At 35.1% G+C, this 21,914-nt stretch overlaps 1 protein-coding gene and 1 long non-coding RNA gene across 2 annotated transcripts in view; one reads left to right on the top strand and one right to left on the bottom strand.

The window, feature by feature from the left end:
* The window catches only part of LOC140442731 (CLIP domain-containing serine protease B4-like), a 31,137-nt gene extending 12,728 nt beyond the window's left edge, over positions 1 to 18,409 (bottom strand). The window contains exons 1-2 of the mRNA XM_072533712.1: positions 18,346 to 18,409; positions 1,804 to 2,059 (exon numbers count right to left, since the gene is read on the bottom strand). Of these exons, the coding sequence (XP_072389813.1) occupies positions 1,804 to 2,059; positions 18,346 to 18,391 (302 nt within the window). The 5' untranslated portion in view covers positions 18,392 to 18,409. The remainder of the gene's footprint in view (positions 1 to 1,803; positions 2,060 to 18,345) is intronic.
* The window catches only part of LOC140443596 (uncharacterized), a 33,025-nt gene continuing 12,747 nt past the window's right edge, over positions 1,637 to 21,914 (top strand). The window contains exon 1 of the long non-coding RNA XR_011951240.1: positions 1,637 to 1,753. This is a non-coding gene — a long non-coding RNA (uncharacterized lncRNA). The remainder of the gene's footprint in view (positions 1,754 to 21,914) is intronic.

The raw sequence follows: 21,914 nt of genomic DNA, 5'->3' as shown, positions 1-21,914 counted from the left end.
GGATCTATAATAAAAACAAGGTAGAAAAAGTAATAGAAAAGAACAGAGGCCTGACATGCTTAAGATCAAACTTGGGAAAGCCTATAATAATCTCACTGAAGGATAAAGATGGAAAAGAAATAAGGGAAAAGAACGAAATCCTAAAAGTTACTTAGACATTTTACCGTGATTTATATTCCTCAAACAAGAACCCAGATAACACTGCAAAGGAAGACCTTAAGATAAAGATAACGAATACAGACAACAATATCAACTCAGAAATACTCCCTAACATAGAATCCTTGGAAATAAAACAAGCTATAGCACAACTAAAGAACAATAAGGCTCCGGGTCCAGATGGAATACTTGTAAAAATGTTAAAGGAGGGGAATCAAATTATTCTCGAAGAATTGAAAAACTTTTCAACGAATGTCTTCACAGAGGAGAAGTCCCAGATGATTGGAATGAAAGTTTGACAATACTTCTCTTCAAAAAGGGAGACAGGGGAGATCTCAAGAACTATAGGTCAATACCACTGCTGTCCCAAATGTACAAATTGTTTATGAGAGTAATAAGTAACAGGTTAACGTCAAAGCTCGATAGCTACCAACCGGTAGAGCAGGCAGGATTTCGAAAAGGCTACAGTACAGCGGATACTGATATCACTTGAACTTATATATTGGCTTCGTTGATTATGAAAAGGCATTCGACTCCATAGAACTTTGGGCAATAGAGAGAGCTATGAACAACTGCAGGATAGACTCCCGATACAGAATGCTCATACACAATATTTATAAGAAAGCTACAATGAAAATACAAATTGATGCGAAAACCAAAGCTATACCAATCAACAGAGGAGTTCGCCAGGGAGATGTTATCTCACCAAAGCTATTCACACTTGGACTTGAAGACGTGTTCAAAGACATTAACTGGGCAGATAAGGGAGTAAATGTTAAATGTAAATGTTAATGGAAGAAAACTGAGTCATTTAAGATACGCTGATGACATTGTAATATTCGCTACAAATTTCGAAGAACTACAGACCATGATAACGCAACTATTTCAAGCTTCAGAAAAAGTAGGTCTTAAGATGAACTTGGAAAAACAAAAAGAATGACAAATACACCGAACATTCCAGAAATAACATTGAACGACATAAATTTAGAAACAGTAAGCGAATACATCTACCTGGGACAGATAATGAAAATTAACAAAGAAAATCAAACTGCCGAAATTACCAGAAGAATAAGGTTAGCGTGGGCAGGATTTGGAAAACTGAGTTGGATCTTGAAAAGCACTAAAATAGAACAGTATTTGAAAACCAGAATTTACGATCAGTGTACCCTCCCTATACTCACGTATGGTTTACAGACGTGGACACTCACCAAGTCCATTATGGATAAAATAGTAAAAGCACAAAGAGCGATGGAAAGATCAATGCTCGGGGTGAGACTTATAGACAAAAAACAAACAAATGGATTAGAAGCAAAACCAAAATAAAATACGCAGGAGAACATGCTGCCAAATTAAAACGGAGCTTCGCAGAACACAATGCCCGACTGAAGGATAAGAGATGGAACCACGAAATACAACAGTGGAGGCCATGGTTAGGAAAGAGAAGAAGAGAAAGACCACAAATAAGATGGGCTGATGACAAGAAGATCGGAGGACACAACTGGATGCAAGTGGCGCAAAATAGAAGACACTGGATTGATTTGGGGGAGGCCTATGTCCAAAGTTGGATTACTTAAGGCTGAAGAAGAAGTATAGTCTAGTAGGTATATAATTCATATTGTAGCTTACATACATATATTCGGTACTTACATTTTTTCTTTAAAATGTGTTATGCAATGAGCTGCGGTTACAACGTATCGGTTATTAATTAATGACCCACCACATAAGAACTCGTCTGTATTGTTATTCCTCCTATACAATATTTGGGCCATCCAAGGGAACTGGTTTAATTTTGCAGGTTTGCCATTAACTATTCTGCGTTGATCATTTACAGAATATCCACATGTTTTTGTAGGAATAATCTTCCAGTTTTTGTGATTCTTTATTTCATTTTGATACGTGGAACCTACGATTTAAAATATTAAAACATGATTTGATAAATTCTCTTTAGTAGAAAAATGTATATTCTCTAGAAACGCTAAAAATAAATATGCGTACCGGTTATATATCTTAAAAACTACCAGAAATAGAATGATTAAGTTTACTTAAAGAGATTTTTAGAAATTTATTGTTTTGGAATTCTAAATATCGAAGATTTTACCACTATAATCAAGTGAAACCGTCTGCAGTGGGCAGAACAGTAGCCCGGGCCGGTAACCCCATCGAAAATGATAAAAAAAATTTCTAATAGCGCAACCGATGGGAATGGGAAGACGGGGTAGATCAAAGTTGAGGAGGAGAGACGGGGTAACACAGGTTGCTGAGAAGATTGCTATTATCAACTGGCAATAGACAGTGCAGAATGTCGCAGAACGCTTGAAAAGGTCGAGGCCCTTTAATGGCTGTAGCACTAAGAGTTCTAAATAAGAGGATTAACACTAGAGGTCACAAGCCATAGAAATTCAGGTTGTGCCATTTTAGAATATAAATGGTGAATAAAACTGAAATTTTAAGATAATTATAATAATTTAATTTATAATAGGTAATATCTTTATATATAAAAATAACCAAAACCACTGAACCTATTCCAATAAAACTTATTTTAATTTACAATTTAAAAAATAAGGGTCATTCATCGAGATAAAAAAATCCTATCTCCTAAATTGGACCAAAAAGTACAATTTCAATGACGTTTAACAAACGTCGAAAAAGGAGAGCCCGTTAAAAAACATAAATATTTCATATAATTATCTACACGGAACAGCTACATAGTTGAAACAGTACATTTTTAACGTTAGTTGTTAATAAAGTCATCTCAAACAATAAGAACAGAATAATAAACAATCAGAATGCCCACTCTGCTTGTCAAGATAAGTACGTCGTGCAGGTGGAATCAGCCATGTTTTAAACGGAACCAGTGCTGTTCAGTGAAATTTTATCTGGTGTGCATAGAAAAATTAACCCGGTTTAATTGATTTACGGCAACCATAGACATAATATGCAATATTTTATGTCGTACTTTTAGTTGAAGAATAGATTAAATTATTTCAAATTTAATAAATTATTAAGTGTTAAGGTGCTTAAGTGTTACGTGTGGCCTGTTCTCTTGTACGGAATGGAAGCATGGACGTTAAATGCCAGTTCCATTAACAAACTTGAAGTGTTTGAAATGTGGTGCCTGCGTCGAATGCTTAGAATATCATGGACGGACAGGGTCAGAAATGAGGAAGTACTCAGAAGAGCGGGCTTACAGGAAAGGGAACTTTTTAGTTATGTAGAAAGTAAGAAGACTGCATACTTGGGACACATATTACGAGGAGAAAGATATACTTTTCACCAACTGGTACTCGAAGGGAAGATAGAGGGTAGGAGAGGTCTGAGACGTAAAAAAAAGTGTCATGGCTGCGCAATATTCGACAATGGACAGGAATCCGTAGCTATGAAATGCTTCGCAATGCTGCTAAAAACAGAATTATTTAATCCTGACTATTTAACATCTCCCCTGACAAGACGATGTACGGTGGACGCCTACGCAGAAATGCACGGCACCTTAAGAAGAAGAAGAATAAATTATTAATATCTAAAACTTTAAATTACAGTTATGTCATAGCTTGTCACAAATTTCTCAATCCAAGTCTATGTTTCCGTTTAAAATATGGCGATCGCGTGCTGATAATCTTCAAAGGCGGCATCTGAGAGTGGGCATTCTGATTGTTATTTATTCTGTGCTATTTTTTATATAAGTACTCAAATTTGATTTTTAAATATCTTATTTAGTTTATATATCAATTAAATCTATTATCAAATGATATTTATATTTTATTATTAATTTAATAATTAGTCTGACTTTGACGGGTCTGTCAGAAGTAAAAGTTGTGTTTATACGTTAGCAGGTGGCATTAGGAGCAAACAATAATTAATTTAATTATAACGTAGATATACAATTTGTTTAAAATAGGTATACATAATAAAAAAATAATAAAATTAATTTATATTATTTTAAAAATATTATCTAAATTTTAAAAATACAGAAAACATACTAGGTAACATAAGCTTCACGCTAATCTACAGTAAAACCTACTGTACCACCTTTTTTTATAATAACTCGAGAACGACTGGATCAATTTGGCTAATTTTGATTGTGAAATATTTGTTGAAGTCAAAGGAAGTTTTAAAAGGTGTAAAAAATAATAATTTTACGTACCTAGGATCAGTGTTACAGAGTAATGGGGGAATAGATGCAGATGCAGCTATAAGACCAGCTATGATGAGCAAAACTGAATATTGGGCAGTTAAAAAGAAAAAGGGACAACGAATACTTGTGGCAGAAATGAGATTGCTTAGATATATGAGTGGAGTGACAAAAAATGATAAAGTTAAGAATGAGTATATTAGGGGAAGTCTAGGGGTGGCACCAATTGTTGCCAAGATGAGAGAGCATAGGTTAAGATGGTTTGGTCATGTTCAACGTAGAGACATTAATCACCCCATACTAAGAATTGCTGATCTGCGGGTTCCTGGAAGTAGTAGGAGAGGAAGACCAAAAAAGACATGGGGGGGAGACGTTTAGGTAGGACATGTCGGTAAAGTGTATTAATATTGGTATGACCAAAGATAGACACATATGGAGAAATGTAATTAGGGAAGCCGACCACGCATAGGGATAAAGGCAAAGAAAATGATGATGATGATGAAAGGAAGTTTTAAAAGGTGAGAAAATATGATGAAATTATAAATAAAATAATAGAAACAACAGTTTTATTTTACCATACAAACAGTTACATTATAGTCTTATACAAAATGTTTTATACGACTCCACCTCCACACTAATATTATAGAATCTATAGATGATTAAAATAAAGAGATGATTCAAATAAACAAAAAAAAATAATATTAAAGAATTACATTAAATCGGTGTTAGTTTATATCCTCGTTATAGAATTTAATAAAATTGAAAAAGTTTAGGTACCTGTTATTTAACGGACTCTCGTCGTCGCGTAAATGGACCCTTTCAACTGCTTACAGCGCCTTACAAAGGCGCTTCGTTTACGTATACGCTATTTCGTGGCGCTATAAAGCCGGAGATACACATGTCTGTTACTAGCACAATGACATACCAGTACCTACCTAGCACCAGCTACTGTCCCCAAACTGGCAAGTGTGTACATTAACTGGCATGCTAGTTCCTGGCATGCTAGCTAATCGCAAAGAATTTGATTTTTCTTGCTAGTAGCATGCTGTAAGATGCACGGCGCATGCGTGGGGAGTGTCACCACAGACCACTAATAGCACAGAATAATAAACAATTAAAATGCCCACTCTGCTTGTCAAGATAAGTACACGCACCTCGTTCGCGCAGACGGAATCAGCCATGTTTTAAACGGAATCAGTGCTGTTCAGTGAAATTTTATCGGGTGTGCATAGAAAAATTAACCCGGTTTAATTTATTTACGCAACCATAGACATAATATGCACTATTTTATTCGTACTTTTACTTAAGGAATATATTAAATTATTTTACATTCACTAAATTATTAATCTCTAAAAATTTAAATTACAGTTCTGTCGTAGCGTGTCACAAATTTCTCAATCCGAGTCTATGTTTCCGTTTAAAATATGGCGATCGCTGCTGACACACTTCAAAGGCGGCATCTGAGAGTTAGCATTCAGATTGTTATTTATTCTGTGCTAATAGTGTCAACGGAATGTGCGAACGCGTGCTTATGCTTCGGGCATGCCAGTAGCACAGAATAAATTACAATAACACAGAATAATTAACAATAACAGAATAAATAACAATCAGAATGACCACTCTCAGATGCCGCCTTTGAAGTGTGTCAGCACGCGATCGCCATATTTTAAACGGAAACATAGACTCGAATTGAGAAATTTGTGACAAATTATGTGATGTCTATGGTTGCCGTAAATCAATTAAACCGGGTTAATTTTTCTATGCACATCAAATAAAATTTCACTGAACAGCACTGATTCCGTTTAAAACATGGCTGATTCCGTCTGCGCGAACGAGATGCACTTACTTATCTTGATAAGCAGAGTGGGCATTCTGATTGGTTATTATTCTGTGCCAGTAGCTAGCAGAGAATTGTCAGATTTCTTATGTTGGTGATAAAAATTAATCGTTTTATTTTTAAACTTATTAATTTAAACAATGTTTCATTGGGGTGATGAGAAAACAATCAAATTTATTGCTGTATATAGAAAATTGGAGTGTCTTTGGAATCCTAAATCATCCCTATATAAAAATAAAATAGCGCATGACAATGCTTACACACCCAATCATCAAATTTTTCTCTTAAGTTCCGCTTCGGATTCATTATAAATTTCTAACAATATCTGTGGTCATCAGCAATATTTGCTTGTTCAATTCATTCCGAATACCTTATTAATTATAAAACAAGTACTTATGAAAACCACTCGATTGTTTACTAGCATGTGTAAAAATCTACTTTGCTTTTTCGCCTTGCCAGTATAGGCAAGCGAGCTACTCGCATGCAAATTACTATAGCAAAAATGTGTTTGGTGCTTGCCAGTAACTGACCTATGCCAACAACTGGCATGCCAGTTACTTTCCCAATTTACATTAATGTATATGCCCGGCTATACTTCGGTGACGCCGTGTCGTCGTGGTACTTCCGTTGCGCTCGCCTCAGCATTTTACTATAGAGAGAAATTAATTTAAAAATGAACATTGAAACCTTTGTTTTATTTGATTCATTTAAATGTATTTTATTTTGTTCTTAGACTTGTTCTTATTTTGTTCTTGGTTGTATAACCAAGCATACGTTCCCATACGCAAAGTAAATAATGATTCAGCAGTCAATGCCAAAATTAGTCTAAAATATTATCAAAGAATTATAGTTAAAGGATTTTTCACTGTCATTTTTCAGCGTCCCCAAAGGTTATACACAAAACAATAGAGGTTGATCATGATTTTAGTTCCTTATTTGTACCACTAGGGAGCGGTCATGTCAGCGCTATTATCGCTTATAAAATAAGAAAGTGTCTCCGGAGGCGTGTCAGCCGGGAGCTGACAGCCGTGCCAGACGCATCAAGGAATTTGGATATTGGTCAAAATACTTGGGAATTCCAAGTTTGGCCAAATCCAAATTTCTAATTGACTCGATGCAGGGAAATTCCACTTTTGCTACGTAAAACAAAGGATTTGTTTTACATAAAAGCAGGTAGATTTTCTCTCATCGGTCAGTCCAGCTTGCCTCTTCTACTGTAGACCTAGTCGGTGCTATTATTGTTCCTACTAAGTTATTGTTTTATTTCTTATTTCCTATATACCGTTTTTATTTTAGCATTATTGTATATTCAGACCTTTTCAGGTTAGAATATTACATTGATCTATATTTGTTCATGTACTGATTGTTTGATATTTTATTTGATTATTTTGATTGTTTATTTTCTTGTATTTGTATCTAAGCTGTTCTTCCGTAAGTTAAGAACACTTAGGAATATTTATCTTGCCTTTTCTATTTTATATATTTGATTTTGTACTTTGTATCTAAGTAGTCCTTTTCGGTAAGTCAAAGAGCTCTTAGAAGTATTTCTCTGATATCTGACCTGTTATTTTATTGTGTGTCTAAGTCGTTCTTTTCCGGTAAGTCAAAAGAACCCTTGGGATGGAAGTAAGGCCATGCCGGAGACAGAATGTCATTCTGTCTCCGGCTTCTGCAAGTAATGTAGCCTTTCTTAAATAATTTTAAAGTGTTTGTTTGTCCTTTTGTAGTGTAGTGTGATGTACATTTATATGTTTATGACATTTTGTTCTTGTCGGATAGGCCGCAATTGACGAAATGCCCCTGAAGATGATCTAGGGATCGAAAGTACTTGGGCAAGATTAAATTAAACTGTGCTCGATATATGCCTTTTATCTGATCAAAGTTCACTTATATATTTGTCTATTTCATTTTTCCATTTTTTGCTAGGCTGTTTCTTCCGTAAGACAAGAAACACTTAGCAATATTTTCACATCTTTTCTATATTTGATTTTTCTTATTTTCTATTATAAGTCGTTTCTTCCGTAAGTCAAGAAACACTTATAAATATTGTGCATTTATTTTACTATATTTGATTCTCTTGTTTATTTTCTGTTCTAAGTTGTTTCTTCTGTAAGTCAAGAAACACTTATACATATTTCTATAATCTGTTTCATTTTTGCATTTCTCGTTTTATATTTTGAGTATTTTATTTTTCCACTCTAAGTCGTTTCTTCCGTAAGTCAAGAAACACCTGGAAATATTTCCATATTTTACTCTCACATTTACATATTTCATTTATCTATATTTCGGTCCTAAGTTGTTTCTTCCGTAAGTCAAGAAACACTTAGAAACATTTTTCTTTGCAATATATTTGTATACCATTTAATTTACTTGTTTACTAAGTTATTCCTTCCGTAAGTCAAGGAATACTTAGATCATTTTTACCTTTTTGCTCTGTTACTTTGTAACTGTTCCTTGGAACCGTTACCTATAACAGATATTTGTCACTGGAACTGTTATTTATAACAGCGGTGGTATTTAACCTTTCTACCAGCGACAAACCAAAGATGGTGAATACCCGATCCAATTCCGGGGATAGGAAGAAGCCCGAAGAGCCGGCGATGGGTTCTACAGGCCCAAATGCCCCTCTCGGCAACAAAAGAGTGGGGCAACAAATGCAACTTTAGATATTTTTATATGTAGATGCCGCGTAGTCGTAGAATAGCATTAAATTTTTGCGTTTTATAAAATTTTGTTAAGAAAATAAAATATTATTTCAACTTTTAATACATGAATCTTTAAAAAAATATATTATGATTCAAATTTTTAATTTAAATTTGTACAAATCTACAAATAATATAATTAAAACTCTCTTCTTCTAAACTATAAATAAAATTAATTAAAAGTCAATCACCGGGAGAGAAAGCTCCAAAAATTGTAAGGTGTTTCGATCAAAAAACAATTCCTGATCTAGTACGCTAGAATTGCTTTTTAACACATACACCAAAGAATTTTGGTGCAACAATACAATTTGAAAATTCGAAATAATGAAATATAATTTCGGATTTTTAAATTAAAAAAATAAATAAGTACTATCCGTTGCAAGATAATCGGATGGAATTCCCCAGATTAAGAGACTGGGTCGATATCAAGCACAAAATGACTACTCTCTTTTAATGCTGTAACAGACAGTCACCCTTAGTATTTCGTTACATTATGTTCAATTTTAAATTATATCCAAAGTTTAAAGGTACTTTACTAAATGATATAAAGTAGGTGTAGCCAGGTACGTATTTCAATTTTGACTTGTTAACGATTGGTAGTAGATATACAAAGTCTTTACGACTACAGAGATAGGGAAATCAATGTGTTAGAGAGAGAAGTACTTTTGTAGAGAGTAAGAGTGAGAAAGATATATGGCGTCGAAGGAATTTCCTCTACCGTAATTCAACTAATGTCCGCTAGGTGGCGCCGCCATTTTCAATCCAATTTTAAATTAAAATATTAAATAAATTAAAAATTTTAAACAAAGGAATGTCCGAATGTACATTACCGACTGTCATAGTTCAGCTTTCCGCTAGTTGGCGCCGCCAATTTTAAACATTCGCCATTTTTAGTCCAATGTAAGCTAGTTGGCGCTATTTTTTAAATTAAAATATTAAATAAATTAAAAAATTTAATCCAATTTTTCTTGTTACTTCTGTGCGGAACGCTCTTCTCCTTTTTGTCAACTGACTGTCTATTCTTCTTCTCATTCTTTCCACAACTGCCCATTCTTCTTCTTTTTCCGTGGAGTCATGGACAATAAAGATTGTAGGTATGTAGTGCCTAAACGGCTTAACGTAGAGAGATATGGGAGGTATCATGTGACAAGTTGGCATCAGTTTTTTTGGATGCATGTTTATCACAAAAATTTTTGGCTATACCCCAAACTAACTCAATTGCACCATAGTAGCAATGGCAGGGCGAAAGTCGAAGAACTTCATGGCCATATTTAAAAGCCATTTGGTCAGTAACAATTTTTTTTTGAATTTTGTGCTCTCCACACCTTTGAAGTAAGTCGACTTTTAAAAATATGTCACTGTGATAAATTTTCTTTTCTGTCAACCACAACTTTATTTCTTCTTTTATCCAGCTGCTTAAAGGAAATCTCTCTTCTACTCTTGAGTAGTAGGATGCAGTATCCAACACTATTATGGATGGCCGCTCCAATTTTTTTAACAAATTTTCTTCAAACCATTCTTCAAAAATATTTGCATCCATATTTCCATGATGATCACCTGTATTCTTTGTGGACGAAAAAATTAAACAAGCGTCAGGAATAAAACCCTCATCATTTCCAGCATGAAATATAATGTATCGTTTACCATTACCGGAACAAGGTTAGTAGATGTTAAGTAGGTTGTCTCGTAACTATAGACCAATCAAATGCTCGCTTTTTAAAGGCGGGAATACGTCACCCATACGACACTTTTAAAATTGCCATAAGCTTCAATGCTAATAAAAGGTTCAAAAACTTTTTGAGCTTGGTTCAAAGTTTTTTTGGTGTTTTGGTTTTGCAATCTATTTTGGGATTTTCTTGGGTATAGGGATGTTAAGTGGTTCTTATATTAGTAATTATATCAATTTTTTTTTAAATCAATAGTCTGATGACAAAAAATAGAATTGATTATATTGATAATATTGTGTTTTAAATGGAGATAACAGTTTATTTCGCACAAAGACCCAAAAAACAGTAGAAAAAGTTCAAAAGCAAAAATACTAAATATGTAGGAACTTACTTATTATGTTTTTCCTGGAATTTGCAGCATTCTTATCATATCTAGTGGTAGGCAAAAAAAAACAAATAGGTAATATAAATAATTTATTATTAGATTAAAATACAAAAAATGATTAGTGCTTCAAGCACAAATCTTCAGGCTATATATACTTAGTGCAGACAACTGTCCATCAACTGTCAAATTTGACTTTGTCGTATGAGTGACGTAAGCATTTTGCCTTGTCCTCGCTTCGCCCACATACTTACGAGACAACCTACTTAACATCTACTAACCTTGTTACCGGATCGACTAGAAGAATAACATTTCGTGGTACCATCTTGCCAGGATGATTTTGACATATTTCGTTTAGCGAAAATCCAAGTTTCATCTAAAAATAAAACTTGCCTCGGACTATCAGAGGTTTTATTGTTTATGTATTTTCTTAAAAAATGCCCCCGTTTTGAAACAACATTAGAGAGATCACACAATACTTGTCTATTATTTGTCTTTTTATATCGAAAACCTAAATGTTTCAGCACTTTTCACAAACTTGTTAAACTAATATCACACAGTTCCTTGTCTTTTATTTTTTGTAACACAGCACTAATTGTTAGATGTTCTTTGGCTTTATACACATTATATATAATATTTTTAATTGCAAGTTTAATTGACTGGTGCAAATCTAAAGTTTTTGGATGTTGACGATTTCTCTTGCTTACTTTATTTATTTCATCCTCAATCATGTTTTTAATTCTTCGGAATGTCCTCTCTGAGATACCGCACGCATCGCATGTGCGGTTCTGAACTGCCGTAACAGATGTCAATGGACCCATATTATTTTTTTCCAAATTGAAATAACTTTCGACTTTCAGAACTAAACGCCGTTCTTCTGGAGATAACACTCTACGTTTAGACTGTCTTTTATTTTCATCAAAATTACTCATTTTACTTTAAAGTACCGCTTCACTACACTACTATAAAAAAATAGGTACTTATATACAACTACTACACAATAAAAAGGACGAGGGTTGTATAACAGACGAAACAATCGAACACAAATTATTTAACAGCCAATGCTAAACAAGCATAACCACTGCATTGATTGTGATTGCAAAAGCCGTTCGCATGTTTTAAATAAGATTTTTGCTTATTATGTATTTTGCTAAATTATTAAATAACACCAATACAACCCACGACCATCAATTTATTTTTAACGATAAACAGAAGTGTAATATGATGACAAGTTTGAATTTGATCTACTTTGTCGATAACAGTGTCGTTAACAGAAATATATTTTTAAATAGCATGAATCATTTTTCTGATGTTTGACCAGCAAGCAAGAAAGACGTGTTTTAGGGACTAATTTATCGTGCTCGTTAAATAGTAATTATTAAAGTAAATTTAAAAGTAATTAAGTATAAAATAAAAGTGATTTGTATACTGAATATTGGAATCGTGAGTAGATAAAATATATTTTTTTATCTATTTGGATTTATATATTTAAGTAAATCACTGCAATTAGTTATAAGTATTATCCATTTCCATGAACTGGTATCACAACCAAAGCTGTAAAACAACACCGGTTTTAGTCGGATTTTAAATCCATTTAAAAGATGTCATCTTCCAGTCAGCTACCATAAAATGCATCATACTCAAAAGCAGTTAGTCAACCACGTAATATATTAATCCCAAACAGAGATCAAGCTATTCTATTTAACACTCTAGACAATTGTACAATTAATGACTATCTTGAAGGATTGAGTCAGCATATAGAACCAAAAAATATAATTTTCGCATACCATATATCAAACGCTAGAATATGTATATATCTATCATCTAAAAACCTAGTAGATAAATTCATAGCAGAAACAAAGAAGATAATAGTAAATAGAAATATACTAGAAGCGAGAAGATTAATAACTCCATTAGTCCGCTTAATTCTGTCCAATGCATGTCCAAGCATTCCTACTAACTTAATGAATGAATCAATAAAACTACGTTTAAATCCTCTCTCAGACATATCATACCTACGGATAGGAGCAACCAATCCTGCCTTCAGTCATATTCTAAGCTTTTGAAGACAAATTTTCGTTTCACCTTTTCCAGACAACTTTGTGCTACCTGAATCATTTATTATCGAGTTGGAACAAACATCATACCGCATATTTATAGCCCAAAACGAAACATGTTTCAAATGCAAATTAACTGGACACCAGGCAGCTAATTGTCCAAATATTTCACCTTCTAACCATACTCACAATGATAGTGCAATGCAAACAGAAATGAGACAAAATTCATCAATAAATCATACTCAACAAGATAATCTACAAAATACTCCCACAATCTCAAATACCACTCCCTCCACACTTACTACGTCTTCTCAAACCACATTACAAACAGTAGCGATCCCAAATTTATCAATAAACCAAACCCAACAGTGCTCACTACAAAATACATCTATACATTTGACCACTTCTTCAATTAACACTACAATCGCAACACCTACATCGTCTGAGTCATCCTCTAATACCCAAAAACATAAATCAACCTTACCCGAAACAAGTCAACACTTACCTCCAAATAAAAATACACATATGAATTCTCACGAACCCCACATAACTTCGAACAAAGCAACCGGAAAAAGAACCCTAGAAGATGCAATCACGCCACCCGCCGAAGAAAACTTTGAAAAACCTAAGCTTCAATTAAAGCAAAAAACCAAAACTGATGACAAAAACTTACTAGATGAGATTCCAAATCTCCAAACATTACTAGAACCAGTTAGAGAATATGTAGAAAGGGAAAAGCAATTGTTAAGCTTCGATAAAGTAGGGGATCTATTCGAAAATATACAAGGATCAAAAGATATAATCAGCATAACAAAATTGTACTCAGAAGACCCTCATGCACTTATAAAGTTTCTAACGGAATTACATCCATACTACATCGACAAAAGAATGAAAACAAAAAGCACCAAATGAATACGAAAACTTGGCAAACACATACTTTTTCTCCCTGCAGTGAAAACTTCATAGTCGGAAGAAGATTCCGACTCATCGGTAAATAATTCCTCTAAAGAATAATTACATTCACTTCTCTGCTTCAATGGAACTTAAATGGGTTATACACCCATTTTGAAAAACTAAAACATATTATATCTGAAACACGCCCATCTATTATCTGTCTACAGGAAACAAATTTCAAAAATTCAAACCATGTATATAACTTTTGTAATTATTCATGTTTTTATAATAACAGATTAAACCAAAACATCGCCAGTGAAGGAGTAGCAATTTACGTGGATGAAAAATTCATGAGCACACAGTTACCAGTGACTTCAAATAATATTGAATTAATAACTATCGCAATAAATATACCTCAAAAGATTCATATATGTAATATGTATATCCCACCAAATCAAACTATATCAGAAGAAGATTTAACAGCTATTTTGGAACAAATTCCTTCACCTAGAATTATCGTTGGAGATCTTAACTGCCACAATCCGATGTGGGGTTCCATAAAACTCAACCCGAAAGGACGAATTATAGAAGATATTATAACATCCCAAAATCTGTTTCTACTTAACGACGGAAGACCAACCAGATTCAACATACATAATAGCACATCATCGGCAATTGATATTTCTCTGTGTGACCCAGTTCTGTCCACTACGTTAACATGGGACGTTCTACCCTACTTATATGGTAGTGACCACTACCCCATTATAATTTCTTTAACGCATCAGAAAACCACAAATATCGAATCGCCTATCTCAAAGTGGAATATTAAAAATGCTGATTGGACTGATTTTACCAAACAGATCGAACAGGACATTACCAAACCAACTTTACAACATCAAACGACATTGACAAGTTTTTAAGTACATTTTTACAAACCATCACAGCAGCCGCAGAGACGTATGTAAGAAAAACAAACATTTTAAAGAAACATAAACCTCTTCCGTGGTGGATGAATGCGGCCACCTGAATGCAGCCAAGCTAGAAGAGCGTATAAGAAAGCTTTCAATAGACTAAAGCATCATAAAACAGACGAAAACATAACGGGCTACAAAAAACGAAGAGCTGAGGCAAGATATATTCTAAAAAAGAATAGAAAAGAATCCTGGAAAAAATTCATCTCATCTGTAATACCTCTTCAAGCATAAGTATAGTTTGGAGAAACTTAAGGAAAATCTCTGGCAAAAGCCAATCATATAAGATTCCTTTTCTAGCAAAAAATAACAAAATAATTAGTGATAGAAAAGAAATAGTAGGTATGTTAGCAGTCCAATAAGAATTAAATTCCAGTGATGAAAAGTACACTGATAATTTTAAAATACATAAAAACAACGTAGAAAAATACATATTGGGAGTCGACAAACATGATATTCACAACCTTAACGTTCCTTTTTCCTTCATAGAATTTGCTGAAGCCTTAAACTCTTCCAAATATTCAAGTCCAGGATCCGACGGTATCCCCTTAGCATTTCTACTACATCTACCAGACAATGGGAAAAATTTATTACTAGACCTTTATAATTTTATCTGGAGTAACCAGGTTTTCCCATCATCTTGGTCCGAAGCAATAATACTACCAATTTTTAAACCTGAGAAATCCCTGACATCACCTGAATCATATCGACCAATATCTTTAACCAATATTATATGTAAATTGTTAGAGAAAATGGTAAATAAAAGGCTGAGATGGTATTTAGAACAACAAAATCTCCTTATTCCACAACAAATTGGATTTAGGCAAAATAGATCCACTATGGATAACCTAACAGACTTAGAGTCAGGAATACATGAAGCATTTGCAAATAAGCAATATTGTATCGCAGTTTTTTTGATATTAATAAAGCTTATGATACTGTCTGGCGATACAATACCATATCAAAATTGCATAATTGAAATATTAGAGGCAATATGTCAAAATTTGTTTCCAATTTTCTTCAACCTCGCAGTTTAATAGTTCGATCAGACAACGTTAACTCAGATAAAAAAATTCAAGAGAACGGAGTACCACAAGGATCAGTTATAAGCTCAACCCTTTTTCTAATAGCCATAAACGACATACTTCAACAATGCTCACCGATTGTTAAAGGAAGATTATACGCTGATGACTTAGTTTTATTTGCCAAAGGAAAAATCTATTCAAAAACATTTACAACAATCAATCAGTTAGAATCATGGTCTAGGACTATCGGATTACAATTTTCATCGACAAAAACTAAATGTATTTTATTCACACGAAAACATAACACTCTAACTCCACATCTGAAGCTATATAATCAAACCCTCAGTTTCACAAATAATATCAGATTTTTAGGTATGGTTTTCGCCCAAAAGTTCTCCTGGAAAAACATACAGAAGAACTTAAAAAATCATGCCAAGCAGGACTAAATTTTATGAAAACTATTTCCAGCAAAAACTGGGGAGCAGATCAAAATACACTATTACATGTATATAAATCTTTAGTTAGATCCAAACTCGACTATGGTGCGATAGTTTATTCATCACACAAAGTATCAGCATTGAAAACCTTAGAAACTGTTCAAAACACAGCTCTAAGAATAGCTACAGGTGCGTTTCGAACGACACCAGTTGAAAGTTTACAATGCTTAACAGGAGAACCACCCCTAAGTTTACGATGCAAATACCTTTCTCTCTCATTTGCTTCTAAAATAGCTAGTAATAAAGAACATGCTACTTATACCAATACGTTCACAGATCGATTTCAAGACACTTTCTCTACAACAAGACTAGATCCACCATTTTACGAAAGTTACATCTTGAATTTCCTGAAATTCTCCCAACAAATTTCCTAACTTCTCCACCTTGGTTAATACCAATTTCCAAGATTAATACTAACCTTAGTATATATAAAAAACGTGAGACTATAACAGCCCTGATCAAACAATCATTCTTAATAGAAATGGAAACTTATAAAAATCACTATAAGATATACACTGACGCATCCAAATCTTCAGACGGTGTTGGTGCAGCCATCCACACACCCAATACATCCTTAAAATTTAAATTCAATCCATTACTTCGTCATACACTGCAGAGTTGTTTGCAATATTACAAGTACTTATCCACATAAAAGAGTCGAAACAGTCCTCGTCTCTCATAATAACCGATTCACTAAGCTCACTTCCCACTATCAAACGTTTATATACCAATAATCCAATTGCCTCACATATCAAATCAGAAATAGAGATTCTAAATAATAATAAGATCACTGTTGACTTCATGTTTGTTCCATCACATTCAGGTTTACAAGGAAATGAAGAAGCAGATGAACTAGCCCGCTTAACATCCTTCAGCCAGGACTCCATTCTTATTAATGAGGTTTCTTCAGATGACTTCAAGTCAGAAATAAAATATAAAGTGTTAAGTGCGTGGCAAAATAAGTGGAGTGCATCACAAAATAAACTCAAGAAAATCAAACAATTAGTGAAACCGTGGCTCCAACCCACAGCGAATAGACACGACCAAGTGAGAATAACATGTTTGCGACTAGGACACAGTAACTTTACACATAAACACCTCTTTACGCGAACTGTGCCGCCAATGTGTGAAAATTGTCAAGTAACACTCTCCGTGAAGCATATACTAACTCAGTGCAAAGCATATGAAGCAGCAAGAAAGAAGCACATTACCCCAAATAATATAAAGGAAGCCCTAGGAAAAAACATGAACATTAAAAACACAATAAGTTATTCTAAAGACTCAGGACTGTATCAATTATTGTAATTTTTTCTAACTTTACCTGTATTATATTTTTTAGGACGCTAATAACCCTGGTGGTTACAGCGTAAATAAATAAAAAAAAATCATTTTTCAATGATTGTGTGGATTTAAGAAATACATTACTAAACTAATTTTTAAAGTGTGTATAAAGGAGATTACAATTATGACACATGGTACTCCTTATTTTTCAAAAATTATGTTCTTGTAAAGGCATAACTTTGATTATTGGGTAAACCTACATGGTACGATACGTCAGAAGAAATTAAAAAAAAATTAACATGTAATAAATTCACTGTTTAAATAAATATTCCGTACTCGTACTATTGCAATAAAATATTAAAACCAATAAACGATAACTTGTTGAGCAGTGCTGATTGAAACAACATAGCAGTATAAAATGTTATTCATAAAGGTAGTGTAAAATATATCGCTGCTTATCTGGTTCGCTAGTAATAAAGTTACCAACATTTAATTACAAAGCGGTCTTCTTAGGTGGAAAATACTTTAGAATTACGACAAATAACTTAAAACATATAAAGATCGATAAGATCACGACACCAGATAAGATATCTGATATCTTCAGTGCAGAATCAGAAATGAAAAAAAAAAACTGTGTGCAAAGTATGCGACTTAGACGAATAAGACAAAGAGAACTAGATTGGTAGAGTAGCAGACAAAAAGAAAGTTAATTGTACATATTAGAACAGTGTAAATATAAAAACTTACCGAAGGTGAATGCTAAAATGATAACCAAATGTAATAGTGTATACATGACTTTAACAATAAAGAAAAATACAAATGCGAAGTTTTATTTATAAAGGGGAGCTAATTTTTATACAGGGAGAAGTGATTATTATACTACTAATTTATATATTCGTATTAGCTTATTATTTCGAAAGAAGCTTCAAGAATTTGAATGGTCAAAACAAGAAACGAAACCAAAATGAAAGAAATTAGAGATATACAGAAAGAAAAGGAAGCTAAAGAGAGACATCGGCAGGAAGACAGAGTTGCTAGTGAGTCATATCAGAAATAGATTCCTCAAAAATGAGTCAAGAAGATATGAAAAAAATCGAAGAAAGAAATTGAAGTAAAAAGAGGTCTAGTAGAGAAAAGATATGATGAGGTAAGGAGAACTCTTAAAAATATGCACAGAGAAATTGAACAGACCAAGGAATCGAGAGTTAAAGGTAATCCAGAAGCAATTCGTTCTAGTGTCAATTAAGCCTCCTACATTTAACGGCGAGACTTCCTGGCCAGTGCAAAGAAGGCAATTCGGAGCCGCTACATAAAATAATGGATGGGAAAATTAACAGAAGGCAGCAACTCGCCTATAAGCACGAGGTAAAACTGTCGAAATCCTCCAAAATATCCCAGAGGGCGCACAAAAGAACTATGAGAACGCTACCAAATATTGAAAGACGCCATTGTCGCAGCCTTAGAGTATGAAGCTGTGAAGAATGTGTTCCGCCACCAACGCAGTCTATTAAGTAAGAGGTGTTGCCTAAGTAGGAAAAGATTATCTAAATACGCTGCCCCGGATGTTAACTACCCAATTTGAGAAATATCTCGGCCCAATAGCTAATTCTTGGAAACAAAAACGACACGGGCGGCCAACGTGTTACAATTGTGGATTGGTGCTTCAACGTCGACTGACAGTCTTCCTTCAACAGTAATTAAAATTGGTGAGGCCCTGCTTGAGAATGTCGTTTCCCAACAATGGGTTCCACTTCTGCTTCACTCCGACCAGGGGCGACGGCATGGTAGAGAAACCTAACCGGGCCATCAAAAACTGCCTGATCCGGTTTGTGAAAAAAAGAGAGACAGAACAAACTGGTATCGCTGTTCTGTACTGGCGCGGAGAGTCAAATAAAGTTAGTTAAACCACGTTATACTTCACTTAATCTCTGAAACCACATAAAAACGTTACAATATATGATATGGTTCTATCTGTATCTATAAAGTAGCTCATTGTCCATCCTGCCATTTCTAGGAAGGTGGACAAGTCACCAGGAGACATCTCCCTTATGTGGGCAGGTGTGGGCCAGGACTCACCGAACGCGTACTCTTGTATTAACGATAACTCCGGGCATTCACATAGGACACGCTCTACAGTCAAATTTACATCCTTACCCTTCTTCCCATCTTTTTACGGTTTGCGTATGGGAGTGGCATTTGACAATTTCCGCGATTGTTGTAGTTGACCAACCAAAAAGATTCCCAAGTCCTAAGAGTCTTAGGCCTTCCTAGCCAATTGGTCAGCAATGCGGTTGCCTTTATTCCTATCGTGTACTTTAACCCAGCTGAGGATGATGGTATTACCATCCGAAGCTTGAGTTAGTGACTCGTGACACTCCATTACTAACCCTGATGTGACACGTGGTCTATTCAAGGTTAGTAGCGCTTGTCTGCTATATGTGCAGAATATTATAGTTTTCCCTGCTATACCTTTTTGGGTTATCTCTTTTTCGGCTATGAAGACACCAGCCAGTTCTGTCTGAACTACGCTGGCATTTTTGCCCATACCCCACTTTATTCTTAGGTTCAGTGATCTGGAGTATATCCCGCATCCTGCGCCTCCTTTTATTTTGGAGCCATCGGTGTATATGCAATAGGCATTTGCCACGTTTGTCTCCCTATACTGTCTTGTTTCGATTTCATTTCAATCGTCCCATTCCTACATCAAGGTCCCATTGTCCCATTCCTACATCAAGGTTTGCACCAGCTGAACGCAGTCGCATCATTGCCACCAGCGCCACCTCTTTGACATATATATCTGGAGGTGTGATGCCAATGATCAACTCCATTGCAGCAGTTGGTGTTGTTTTCATGGCACCTGTTATATTTATGCAAGCCATCCGCTGAATATGGTTTAGTTTGTTAATCGTTGTTGCCTGTAGCACTTTTGGTACCCAAGCAATAGCTCCGTAAGTTAGTATTGGCCTAATGACAGCAGTGTGGACCCAGGCGATCACCCTGGGCGAAAGGCCCCAGGTGCGTCCGACTGTTTGTCGACACTGCTCATAGGCAATATATGCTCTTTAGGCTCTATCATCTAAGTGTGAGTTCCATGTTAACTTCCTGTCAAGGGTAATACCCAGGTACTTCACCTCGTCAGAAAAATTGTCTGTAGTTTAGAATTCTTGGGGGTATTAAGCCCGTGATTCTTCTTTTCCTGGTAAAGAGGACCATCTCTGTTTTCTTAGAATTTATAGATAGTGGGTGTTCCCTGCACTATGTTTCTATTAATCGGAAAGCAACTTGTAATCTCTCACATAGTGTGTTCTCAAACTTACCTCTTTGCAGGACAGCAATATCATCTGCATAGGCTATTGTGTAGAACCCGTTGCTGCTGAGTTGGCCAACGAGGGTACCTAAAACTATGTTCCAGATGAGTGGTGATAGCACCCCTCCCTGTGGACACCACCTCGTAACCATGCCTCTAACAGAAACGTCTTCTACATTTATGCTTATTAATTTATTAGAGAGTATACTAAATATCCATTCGCGTACGGCCAGGAGAACATTCCTGACGTTGAGCTGTTGGGTGATGGTTGGGAATGTGGTTTTATCAAACGCTCCCTCAATGTCTATGAATAGACTTAGGGTGGATTCTTTATTGTCCAGAGATATTTCAATTCTTCCCACTAATGATGCAGTGCAGAATCGGTAGATCTTCCCGAAATATATGCATGCTGATTTGGGTGAAGTGGGTTACGGACCAGAACTTCATCCCTTATGTACCTATCGCATAGCCTTTCCATCGTTTTCAACAGAAAGGATGTTAGGCTAATTGGTCGGAAAGCCCTTGGTAGGGCGTAGTCCATCCTACCTGGTTTTGGTATGAAGACCACACGTACCTCTCTTAACTTCCGAGGAATATATATCAGAGCCAAAGAGGCTCTGAATATTTCTACAAGGTGCGGCAGAAGGATATCTAGTCCCCATCGGAGTAGGGCTGGATATATGCCGTCAGGCCCTGGTGATTTGAAAGGGGTGAAGCACAATATGGCCCATTTTACCTTTTCCTCATTACTCATTGTTCTGGCGAGATGCCAGTCGTTTATTGAGGGTATGATTGCTTCTTCCATCCACTTTGGTGCTGTTGAGGCATTAGAACTGGGGAAGTGTGTTTTCATCAGGATCTCAGCACTTTCGCAAAGGTTGGAAGTTTTGTTTCCATCTTCCTTCGTTAATATGCCGACATGCTGATGTGGGTCCTTTGAGAGCGCTTTTTTGTAGCCTGGAAGCCTGCGGGAAATCTTGGATTTCCTCCTTATTAGGGAGATCCCATT

Source organism: Diabrotica undecimpunctata, chromosome 6 (genome assembly GCF_040954645.1).
Source record: "Diabrotica undecimpunctata isolate CICGRU chromosome 6, icDiaUnde3, whole genome shotgun sequence".
Lineage (NCBI taxonomy): Eukaryota > Metazoa > Arthropoda > Insecta > Coleoptera > Chrysomelidae > Diabrotica > Diabrotica undecimpunctata.
The sequence above is the reverse complement of the archived record's forward strand: the minus strand, read 5'-3'. Positions and strand labels throughout refer to the sequence as shown.